Source organism: Nesoenas mayeri (assembly GCF_963082525.1).
Source record: "Nesoenas mayeri genome assembly, chromosome: 4".
In the NCBI taxonomy this organism is placed as follows: Eukaryota; Metazoa; Chordata; class Aves; order Columbiformes; family Columbidae; genus Nesoenas; species Nesoenas mayeri.
Window position 1 is genome coordinate 46,454,796 of NC_137540.1, and position 12,478 is coordinate 46,467,273.

At 37.3% G+C, this 12,478-nt stretch overlaps 1 protein-coding gene across 1 annotated transcript in view; it reads left to right on the forward strand.

Moving 5' to 3' along the window:
- The window catches only part of MTMR7 (myotubularin related protein 7), a gene marked incomplete at its 5' end in the record, with an annotated part of 46,832 nt that extends 38,587 nt beyond the window's left edge, over nt 1-8,245 (forward strand). Inside the window, 6 exons of the mRNA XM_080344040.1 lie at nt 1,439-1,564; nt 2,341-2,390; nt 4,096-4,296; nt 5,181-5,321; nt 7,248-7,374; nt 7,847-8,245. Coding sequence (XP_080200166.1) covers nt 1,439-1,564; nt 2,341-2,390; nt 4,096-4,296; nt 5,181-5,321; nt 7,248-7,374; nt 7,847-8,206 — 1,005 coding nt within the window. The 3' untranslated portion in view covers nt 8,207-8,245. The remainder of the gene's footprint in view (nt 1-1,438; nt 1,565-2,340; nt 2,391-4,095; nt 4,297-5,180; nt 5,322-7,247; nt 7,375-7,846) is intronic.
- Between the last annotated feature and the right edge of the window lie 4,233 nt (nt 8,246-12,478).

Genomic DNA, 12,478 nt, shown 5'->3' on the forward strand with positions numbered 1-12,478 from the left:
AACCAGCTCCTTTTTGTCACCATGGCCAAATTCTCTAGCATCTTCAACTCTTGCTTACTTGAGAACTGTTTCAGACAACAGTTATTGATTTTGATATTTTTCCTAAACCCATCCAAAGTAATGCAGATATTTGTCATCTATCATCAGTAGTTTTAATTCTATTATCCTTTCCTTGTGCTCTGCCTTTTACTGTTTCACATCTTATTTTTAAGATTACGATGACAATTTTTTTTAAGCCTTCTTATTCACGTGATCTGCTACACATGGATAAAACTTCAAGGGTTTCCCTCCTAAGTAACTGCATTTCTCTTACTTTGCTCCTTCCTGCTCAACAGGCAACTGTAGTTCCTTACCTGAACAGCAGTTGCAGGACAAATGTACATGTTATTATTTCTCCCAGCCCTACTAGCTTTCATTAGCTAATAGAAATCAGGTCATTTACATTAGCTCTTGCCAACATTTCCCCAGTGGCTAGTCTTAAAATACCACCCAGAAAAAAATATCTTTTATCTATATGCTTTCTAGCCTCGTGCCTCCTCAGACATGCACTTTGACTCCTTTTTATGTGTTCTCAGTTATTGGTCTCCTGCCCACAGGGGTTCTATTTTGGTAGAATTTACTTGTCTCTTGAGATAAACATAGATACTTTATTATTATTCTTCATTCCTTATTAAGCCCAAGCTTAAGTTAAATGTTTATTTTTCTAAGCAGTATCTTTCCTAACCTATTTTATTTCCCTACATTCTAAATTTAGTTTTAAAAAAGAAAATAGTCTCACATTCTAAAAATAATGCAACAGTAGACTTCGGAGAACTTAGTGTGATTTCTTCTTGTGTGGTTACATATAAAATGGGATACTCTCTCCCTAGCTGTTTACATTAAAGACGCTAATACAATCTTGCTTATTAGATGTGGAAGTTTACCTCTATCACCACACAAACCTTCAGAAGTGTGTCATCAGTGTGCAATGCAGTGTGCTGTAATAACATCTGTGCTAGCACTGACATCGTAAATAGACATTGCCTTTATTGACATTAGCATCAAGAAGGGAAATAAAGAGCCATATTGCAAATACGGCTGTTCTTTTGCTGGTTTATGAATTTGAGCATTAGCAGCATCTGAATTTGTTCTAAGCAGCTGTCCGCTCTGGTAAACTGATGTATTTTTGTTGAAACAGGCCCCACATCCTCCTGTAGTGGAGCATAAGCAGGTGATGCTGCAACCACCATATTGCATGGGATGGGAAGAGATTAAGACTTTTCCAGTGAGAGGAATAACACTCAATGTAATTCAAGAACTCTGTGGCAGAATACAAAAATTAACAAGGTTTCCCAGTTCCCAAATTGATACTCTCTATATTGTGCTATCTCACTGTTGCTCTCTTACCATTGCCTTTCTCCCTGCTTGTGAAATTTCTGACTTTTTCCTGTCTCTTTAGGCTGTGGCTGAGGAAGGTGTGAGTGTGCTTGTTCACTGCTCTGATGGCTGGGATAGGACAGCCCAGGTTTGCTCTGTAGCGAGCCTTCTCTTGGATCCATATTACAGAACTATGAAGGGATTCATGGTAAGCAGGTTCTCTTTCACGGAGTAAATAAAGTATTATGCATCATTTAAGATATGTGTCTTTAGTTTTAATGGAAAATAAACTTTTCTTAAATATACTTTTTAATTTTTTTTTTAATTAGAAAGGAAAGTTTTTGTGTGTCCAAGTTACAGTCTCCCAGTTTCTGTATGAAATGTTATCAAAAGTGGGAATCAGTTGGGCATCCATTATGTTTTTCCTAACCTTGACCAAGGAACTTTCTCATATCCCAAGGAGCTTTCATGTAAGCAATAATTTGTATTAATTTTCAAGGATCAGTCAAATTTTGAGTGTTAGAAGTGTGTGCTCCTTAGACATTAGACTGCAATGAACAGCTGTGTTGGAAAATCTGTTCCTTTCTCAGGCAAATCAGTGTTGGTAAAGCAGCTAGGAATGCTGCTTATCAAGTTACTGTTCACATGTTAAAAAGATGTTACAGACATTTTTAGGTTCTGTTTTAGAAAATGAGGTATCAAGCTAACTCCAGTTGTGTGGAAATACTGGCATCCTATCTGCAACCATGAAGAGTGCTACTTTCCCTTGAGCTGGCAGCAGTGCTCATCACTCCTTTTCTTTCTGCTCATTCTAAGAATTATCTGGGATTCCAATACTGCTTTCTTGCATCATTCTCACTTTTAACTTCACTGCTTATTCTAAGAATTATCTGGGATTCCAATACTGCTTGTTTACACCACTCTTCTGCCTGCTTAACACGTTAGCTCTGCTCCACAACACTGAATGCAATATTCTCATTTTAGGTGTTAATTGAAAAGGATTGGGTTTCCTTTGGTCACAAGTTTAACCACAGGTAAGCTGGTGCTAAGGTTTTCTCTAGATATTTTTGTGTAGTCAGTATCTGTTGCCATTCCGATTTTACTTCGTTGTTGCCTTTCAAAGCATATCAGCAGAGTGCCCTCAGGAAATGGCCATACCCTTTTCTCCTACTATACGATTCATCTGCCTGGAAAACTCAAAGCGGAATATTTTCGTATCAGTCTTTTCTTATATATGCATTCCACGACTGCTATTGGGAGTTCTGAGTGCTGGTCTTGCAGTTTCCTCAAGCATTGAGAGATCCCTGTGAGAGGGAAGCATGTATGTGGCTTGCAAAATCCCTTGGGACTCCAGCAGATCTTTCAGTAGTGCCAAGACTTCCCACCTAAGTCCTTGTTCAGCAAAGACTACATCTTGCAGGACAGTACTTAATCTTAGGCATATCTGCAAGTTATCTAGTATGTAAAAAATACGCTCTTCCCATTATCCTCTGTTCAAATGAAAACAGTAGGATTTGTTCAGAAACGTCACGTAAAGGGAAGTGGAAAGTCATCTATCTGGACAAGTTATTTTGTACATCCATTATACGAGTGTTATAATGTAATTAAAATATTTGAAGACTCCATATGTTTAAACATGGATAAATATCCACACTTTCCTTCTTTCTTGTCTTTCCTTTTATTTTCTGTAAAAATATAAAATGTGATTTTTATACTGGAATATAATTACATTATATTGCTTGATTTGAATAAAAATTTATGTTCTAGTTTCCAAAAAACACCAAGAAAACTTTCAGGAAAACTGTGCAGCTCCACACCACCTGTGAAATTCCAGCAAGAAATACTACAGTTAATATGATACGGTCAGATGTCTATTATTATCAGTGGTGGAAGATATTATTACATGTTATCACCACTGATAGCTTTGGTTTGCAGCACCATATTGCTATATTCTCTGCGATGCATATTAATAATAGAATTAGAGGTTTCAGTTTTAGATGTTTATGGAGTTCCATTCTACATGCATGCACACACATGATAAGCAGAATAATTGATTGAAAGTCCTGCTTCTTATAAAAATATTATAAATATTTTTCATATTTATAGAATATTTTTTACTTCTATGTGGTTCATATTTTCAGGCTCCTGTTCTTCAAGGTACCCCATTGCAGATGGTTCCAAAAGACATCTCTATAGATAGAAAATTTGATGTTCACTTGACATACACAGTAGCATGTTAAACATTTACCACTTTCTAAAAATTTCACCAAGAGAGGGCAGCTTTAAACTGTTTTCTGCCAAGGTTTTTCTGTTCCTCTCCTGCTCAGTTTTCTGATTTTGGCAATGGTCTGCCACTGAGAGAAGGTCTAAGCTCAGTTTTTAAAGTCGTTGCAGTCATTCTTATGATGACTTATGTTACTTCAGCATAACTTTATATTAATAGCATTAAAACATGGCTATGCAGCAGGCAGCTGTTAGTAACTGTAAGGCAACGAAACACTTGTAAATGTTTTGTGGCTTTTTGTTTTCTTTATTTATACTTGATAAACTCTGCCTTCATTCTGCTCCATGAACCACATATCATATTTGTAAATAAAAATGTTCTAGTAGTTGAGATTTTAGAAATGAATGTCTATGATGGAACTTGTATACTAAATGCAAGTGTTTGTTTTCACTGCTGTTAATTCAGTTTTCCTGGAGGATTTCAGGTTATAATTGAATGTATCTTGTCTTGTTTAGATATGGCAATTTAGATGGAGATCCGAAGGAGATATCCCCTGTTATTGACCAGTTCATTGAGTGTGTTTGGCAGTTGATGGAACAGTTTCCTTGTGCCTTTGAGTTCAATGAGAGGTTCCTCATCCACATACAGCATCACATCTATTCCTGCCAGTTTGGGAATTTCCTGTGTAACAGCCAGAAGGAGAGACGAGAGCTGAAGTATGAAAGACTTTTCTTTAGTAGTATATTTATGTGTGGCATCTGTGGGTGGTGTTGTATTGAGGAGTCAGACATTTGCCATCTCCATGTATGTGCTTTCGTAAGGCGCTGTGCAGACTTCTTGGCTGTCATCTGCTGATGACACAGATTAATACTGAAAAAAAGTTTATCCTCTAAGTTTATCCTCTGCAATGTGGCTCTGCTGGGAATGTAATCCACAGGGTGTGTGACAGGGATTAGTGAAAACTGCCCAGAGCATTAGCTCTTCAGCCATGTGGCCTTACCTTCATTGCAGCATTAACAACATCCAAGGCAAGCTGTCACTGTAGCTCTGATACAAAAAAGTTATTAACTAGTTAAGATCTCAGTTTAAGAATCATTGCTCTTCCGTGGTTTAACGTGGTTTTGGATCTCATGAGCATCCCAGCCAACACCTCAGTCCTGACTTCTCCAACACTTTCTTACAAACAGCCTTTTTGTCTGGTAGCCCTTCCTAGGACTGACTCAGTAAACTGTCCTTCTGCTCTTTGGTCCCAAGGCAATTATGCTTTAATCTACCAGCCCTCAGGCCCAAATAGAGACAATAATATCATTCCTGGCAGTGCTGATGTTTGTATTTGCTTCCTGGTGCCCTGGCTCCTCAGGTACCTCATGATACCCTCTGCTTTCCTCATGCATCCCAATCGTGTCAGCAGCAGCAAGAGGAAGATGGGAGTTAGCACTTGCTGCTTCCCTTTGGTCCTTTTCATTGCTCAAATGCAGAGCAGCTTCAGTGTCACAATCCACTTAAAATCAAAGCACTAGAACGTCTTCTTTAAGCTTTAACTATACCTGAATTGTAGTAGAGTCTTTAATATATTTTTACCTAATATATTTCTTTTCAGAATCCAAGAACGAACATATTCATTGTGGGCTCACTTGTGGAAAAATCGTGCTGATTACCTGAATCCTTTATATAGATCAGACCACAGCCAAACTCAAGGGACCCTGCACCCCCAGGTGGCTCCCTGCAACTTCTTGTACAAGTAGGTAGCATCACTTGCTATTCAGAACTGTACACTGTGTTAGTACAGAACAGAGTACCTTTATATTTAAATATTTTTCACTCCATAAGGTAGCTTGCAGAGAATTAATTCAGTCTGGGATGCAATGTGTTCATTCCTTGTGTGCCCATAGTCAGCCGACACCTCTGCACCATTCCACAACAGAGTATTAGTCTGAAAAGCAGCTTAAGATTAAAGCTATATTGATAGTTGTGTCCTAATTTCACAGTTACTTACTTCTTCCACTGAGAAATGGCTCTTTCAGTTCTGTTCTTGTCTGTGGTTTCCAAATTTAAAGTTGCTTAAACATCTTACATTCCAAGATTTTGTGGTGATTATTTGGATCAGTTGGTATAAAAAAATTAAAAATGGACATTTCAAGAAATCATATGGTTTCATTGCTAAAACAAGGGTTTAGCAAAACAGAAAGGAGACTTTCCTGATGTTGTTGTTATACTGCAAGGTATACAAAGTAAGTTTTACCTGATATTTAAGTCTTTTCAAAATGTAACAAAATATCATAATTTTGGAAATGTTATTATTGACATTCTGACTTGAGCAATTGTGCAATTAATCTTAACAGAAGAAATTAATTAGAAATTAAGGAAAACTGTTATTTAAGTAAAACTGACCAGTTTGTTTCCCAATTGCAAGTAAAAGCACCTGTTAAAAAGTCAATAAATATCCTAAATGACAGAAACGGAATTCTTTCACATCTACTGTTCCACGTCACATCCACTTTAAAACAATGTAAAAATAGTAATGAATCCTATTCTTCAGCATAGTGGGATTTATAAAAGAAGTACTGATATTGCAGGTCCTCCATTGGATTAACAATCCTGTTGATCTTAATGAAATTACTTCGGCGTGTAAAGATTTCCACATGTGAACTATCAGATGATAACTTAAGGGGAAATGTGACTTCAGTAGAATACGAGCAGAGTAGGAATAATAAACGAAGAGCACGCACATGCTCCAAAAAGATCTGTTGGCTCCTTGGCTGCAGCTGGGGGCAGGTCTCTTGGTTACTTAACCTGTCTGGTGAACTAGTTACCTACTTACTCAGAGTCTGGCTGTGGTCACCTATTGCCAGGAAGACAGAAGGCAGGAGGAGTGCTAGAGTGAGCTACGGACTTACAGTTCGAGTCCTTTCCTCCTGAAAATGAAAAATCAGCACGGCTCTGTAACTAAGGGTTTGTCAAATACATTCTGTTGAACAGGAAGAGAACTTGCCAATGTGTATGCTTCATGCAATTTTCTTGGGTCAGTTTAAAATGTCAGTTTAGATTTTAAGAGAACAGGATGCCATACTTCTTTTTTACTCCTGATTTTCAACTTTACAGGGGAAAAAAAATAATAAAATAAAAATAATTTAATAATAATGAAATTAAAATAATTTTAAAAAAATCTGTTGAGTAGCTGCACCTAACCCCGCCCCAGCCTCAGACAAAACCAAACATACTGAATTTCATAGTTGACTTAATGGCAAGTTAAACAACGGTTGAGAACCAGGATTATGAAAATTCTGTCTTTAACCTTGGCTGTTTTATAGGTACCATTGCTCTAAAGCCCATAGCCCAAGAAAATAATACAGCAAAAGTTTGCATTCAGGGAGCCACCCTCAGCCATGTGATCTAAGTCAAAGGTACATTCACCTTTCTGTTGTGTACCAAAACTGGTTCAAGCTGTGTATGTCCACACAGTTGTGTCTAAAGGATAGAGACAATGCAAACGAACCACAAATCTTACCAAATATTCAATTAACTCATGTGTATGAACTTTAAAGATAAATAATCCTAAATAATGAACCATTTAGGACAACGTCTTGGGAAAAAAAAAGTGTGTATTTAAGTCTTCTGGGGCCACCTCACCAAATAAGAAAATTGCTGACCTTCCCATCAATTCCAGGTTCTGGAGTGGGATGTACAACCGCTTTGAGAAAGGGCTTCATCCTCGACAGTCAGTTACAGATTATCTGATGGCAGTGAAGGAAGAAACTCAGCAGCTGGAAGAAGAGCTGGAGGTCTTAGGAGAGGTAATAAACACTTGATCTCAATGCCCCAGACTTAACTGATGGTAAATGAAACCCAACTCCATATTTACTCTGTACAGTCCCCTGGATGCTACATCCTTTTCTGGCATGAGGGTGTTCAGCTGTCGTCTTTGTTCTCACATAAATTACTATTGATGTTTTGCATTTAAGACATAACAGTGGATTTTTTTCTTCAGGGATAAAATTTTACCTGTGTTGTTGCAGAAGTACTACTCCTGAAAGAAATTTCGTATCTTTCTGTAACTCAGAAGGATGCTGTAATTGAGCTTTGTTTGGTGATAAATTGTACACTTCTCATACACTATAAATGCAAATAGGCAGTTTTAAGGGGCTTGGGCTCTGAAATTAGTTTGTTTTGTTTTGTTTTTTTTAGGGCAAGTAGCAAAGACATCAGAGTGTTTCCATGTAATACACCCTGGTTTGTTGTTTGTTTTGTTTTTTTTTTTAATTTCAGAGACTGGCGAATCTTCAGAAATCACAATTAAATGGTAATAAAGTCAAGAGTAAGCAACAAGACCGAAGCAAACAGCCAGGGCTTTCTACTTCCAGCAACAGCTTAGCTAACACTCCCCAGGAGTACAGCAACGACCTGAAATCATTCCCATCCCGCAGCCCTTCGCAAGGGGATGAAGACGATTCAGCCCTGATTTTGACACAGGACAACCTGAAAAGCTCTGACCCTGACCTCTCAGCAAACAGTGACCAGGAGTCTGGTGTGGAGGACTTGAGCTGTAGGTCCCCAAGCGGGGGTGGCTGCTTGCCCAGTGAAGACAGCGGTAAGGATTCAGACGAGGCCGTATATCTGGCAGTCTGAAATACCTTCACAACAGCAGGGATCTCGGTGAAGTTGAGTCTTTCACATTCTGGAATGACATCTTTTCACCAGATGAAGGAATGGGAGTGGTCTGTGGCCTAAAGAAATAATCCAAAGAAAGGGAACTGTGCAATTGTGTAAGTAAAGATCTAAGCAGAATAAGCCATTATTAGTCCTAAGACGTAATGCTAAAGAAAGGTAATATCTGCTGTTGTATTTAGTTAAGCCAATGTGGCGTTTAATTTTATCAGTGCCGTACATAGTTATTCCTTACTTTGTACATTTCCATCATTATTTATTGTACAATTTTACAAAGATGTGAAATTCCAAAGCACTCTCTTAGGCATAGGGACAAGGTTGAAGATTAGTTAGCGTTAGCCTTACCGGTGAATCAGTCAAAACTGAGGTTTGTAGAGCTCTTTTGTCTTCAGAGATATTGTGTATATTATCCACTTTTGTTTGTTTGTTTTAATGGGAGGTGTTAGATTTTGAAGTCCAACAATTATTTTGCATATTCTCCTACCAGAATCCTTTAAGGCAATGTAAAACTGACAAATGGACATGCTTGCTTAGGGGAAAAATGAAGCTTTGATCCTGCAAAAATACCCTTTGGTAAGCAGCTGTTGCTGCTGCATGTGAACGCAACCCATGTGCACTCAAAGTCTGAACCAGTGTTGAAAGTTCAGTAGTTTCTGTGATCAAATCTTCAAGGAATACAACAATACTTACAAAGCCTTTGTGGTAAAGGATCCCTTTATAATGAAAGGTACATTAGGCAGTATACTCTAGCCTCTTGATGTTTTTTCTCAGGTTTATTTATTTTTTTTTTTTTTTAATATCTTACCCTTGTTCCAACCAACCCATAGAGGTAAAATTCTAAAGGTAATAAACCCCTGAGTTCTCCAGCCTATTTTGACTTTTACTTGAAAATGTTTTATTTGAGCAGGAGTGAGGTACATATACAGTACAGGTAACAGGGAGTCCAAAATCACTTACAAAAAATCACTTATGAAAGCATCACTCCAAATTCAGAATTAAAGGAAGGTTATGTCCATGAAGGAACTGTCATAAAGAATATTTCTTCCAAATCTTACTATTCAAAATAAACCAACCACAATCAAAGTTGTTTGTTTGTTTTGTTTATCCTTTGTAGTATTTCCCAACCTGAGCAGTACATGGCAGTACTATCTTAAGAAAGACTGATTCACCACAACAGGAAGTTTAATCTTGTTCGGTTTAAGTATTTTCATGTTTTTTTAAGAGAAGAAGTAATAGCTTTCATAATCATAGGCAGGGAGGTAAACCACTGGAAAAATGTTTAAAATATGGGATGTTTTGAAACACTACAGAGGCTTCCATACCAGGATGTAATTCTTCCAAGTTTTTTGTTTGTTTATTTTTAATTAAAGCAAGCCATTAAAAATGTAACTCACATGGCTGTTTTTACCTGCTTGGAAACAATGTGGTATTGAACTGCAGGAATAATGTAAGTTTACTTTGATTGCATTTCATACTACTCCTTCAAATAGAGACTTACAGGCAGAATTAAATGATATAAATATACCTCAATTTAGAAGCTTTAGATTTTATTATTCAGCCTGCTTTTATGGAATGGCTTTTCATTCACTTCTATGAACTTACTGTATTAAAAATGGGTAGGTAAACCTCAGTATTATTAATATATCCTCTTAAGGGAGCTGCTGTCTTTGAACAAATAAATCAATTCCTATCAGCAAGATTTATCTTAGTGTTATACTGAAAGACCAGATCCTCGATTTGATAAATCATTGTAGCTCAATTGAAATAAATATAACTATAACTTAGACTCTATTGAGAATTTAGCCTTCTGGTTTTTAATATTTATGAATTTTTTAATAAACAAAATCCCTGATTTTAATTGTACTTTTAAAAATGTTTCATATTCTGAACATAACCTGTAAAATACATGGTATTAAAGGAGATTTTGAATGGGTTTTCTTGAACTAAGAAACATGCTGCAGAGTCAGCAATGAAAACAAAACAGACAAATATTCTGCCTAAAAATTAGTTTGGAAATGAGCAATATTATTGCAGATCTTTAAAATGTGAAATTGTGTATGATGGTATTGTGTCCTATTAGACATGTCTAGATATAAATGCAAACCAGGAATATATGCAAATTCAAAGCACTGTCTTCATGTCGCTTATGCAACTCCTTGTAACTCACTTTACAACCAAAATATTAACATATTAATATTTTATATTAAGACTCTGCTTAGCAGCCTTCTGTGATGTGTCTTTCAGTACTTGGAATTTTGCATTAGCTACTACTGTTTTCATTGTGATGTATGTATTTGTGGCATTATTAGCCTGCTGAGAAGCACTACCAAATAAACACTTAGGTCATTTAGCATTATCTCACACTGGTGAATGAAACCAAGGTTTGCTTTCCCAATTTTTGTAATACAACTCTCAATCAAACCAAGGGATTTTTGTATATTCCCTACTTCGATACTTGAATTCAGTAGTTTAAGCTATGGAGATTGATAACTAAGAAAACTGAGGCACTGTTAATTGAGTTAACTATATGGGAACGTGTTACACTCTGCCCCTGCCCCCCCAGCCCCTTTTATTTTTTTAGGTAATTTGAAACAAAAAGCATGAGAAAAACCACACTATGAACTACATCGATTTATTGTTGTAGCCTTGTGGGGATCTTCCCTCTGCTGCAAATCCTTGAAAATTTGGCATGAGCCCACTGTAATTTGAAATAAGACACACAGATTTCTGTGGTGTAATTTTAGCCTCACCGGGTTCAGGCTGTTCTTTAGTATGAAAATGTGCACCTAAAGGACACTGGCAATGGGATCAAACAGCTGAAGTTTTCTCTACAAAAGATCACCATCTAAAGGACAGGAAGAACTGGCCGCTTTTATTGGTAGCTCTATACAGGACACAAAGGTGGTAAAACTGGTGGTGGATTTTGAAAAGCTGAGAAATAAAATTAAAAAGTTGGATGGCACAAATTATACCTGAGAATACGAAAGGACAGAAAAAGAAAAAAAAAAAAGGAGGGAGGCAGGGAAGGAAAGCTCCGGAAAATTAGCAGGAAGGCAAGGAACCACATACTCTGAAGACAGGGGCAAGCCAGAGCACCAGTTTACATAGCATGATGTGTTTGATGACAAACGAATAACAATTAAACCCCAGCAACCAGCAGGTAGCCTTTGCAGTGAAGATGAGCGTTTCATCACTGTGGACCAGCTAACTTGGTGCTTTTCTGTGGACAGTGCACTAACCTGCACACAGAGTCCTCAAGTTTATCACCAACATGGCAGCTGAGGCAATGGCCTGCTTCTACGTGTAAACTGAAGGTTGCATGTAGCTTTCAGGCTGGCTGGTCACTCTTACACTCTGTAGCATAGATACAGGTAAACACCACAGTGACTGAAAAATCCTCCAAGGACAGGTAAGACACTGACAATTCATTTGGGGAGGCAGGAACATGAGTGAGGAAAGTTAAAAGTAGGTCAACTTATCATGGTACTATGATCAGTGAAAATTCTGCCAAAGATCTAAGGCCAAGTGTACAGCAAACACCAAATTCAGAGAGGCCAGAAACATTGCCAGAGTAGGGTGAAGAGAGGGAAATGTAAAGTAAGCATTCAGCTTTACATGCATCATTTGAATTGCCAGTAAAACACCTGGAGATAGCAAATCAGATCATGTTAAATCTTGAAATAAAATTTAATGGTGTTTTAATACCAATCATTCTGGAAAGAAGCTAATGAAACCTTATAGGTTCACCAGACTCATCATGACAGAATTCAGGCATAGACTCATTTTTAAGTCTGCTGGTTGCCAAGGTGATTCAGATCAATTTATTCTGTTTCTAAAAACTAAAGAACACGGAGTTCTTTATGTTAAGGTATTCCCTTATTATTGAGATACAAGCTTTCTTTGCAGCTTATTACTACATATAAATTTGATTGCTACAGGTATCTGACCAAACCAAGACATTTACCTAAGCAGTAGTCAGAGATGCAATATGAGTGTTTGAAGCCCATTTTAGTGCAGGTGGCTCCAGGAGTTACTGCTGTTAAAATGGTTAAACAGGAAAAGCTCAAATCACAACACATAAAGATTATTTGTTTGAGTCGCTTACTGCATCCAACACAATTCTGTATCCACCCAACAAGTCCTGCAATGCCCAGGTCTATCCATAAGCTGGACAATTACAAAATGCATTAAGTATCCCAAAGCCTTTATTTGTAAGTTTAACATATTACATTA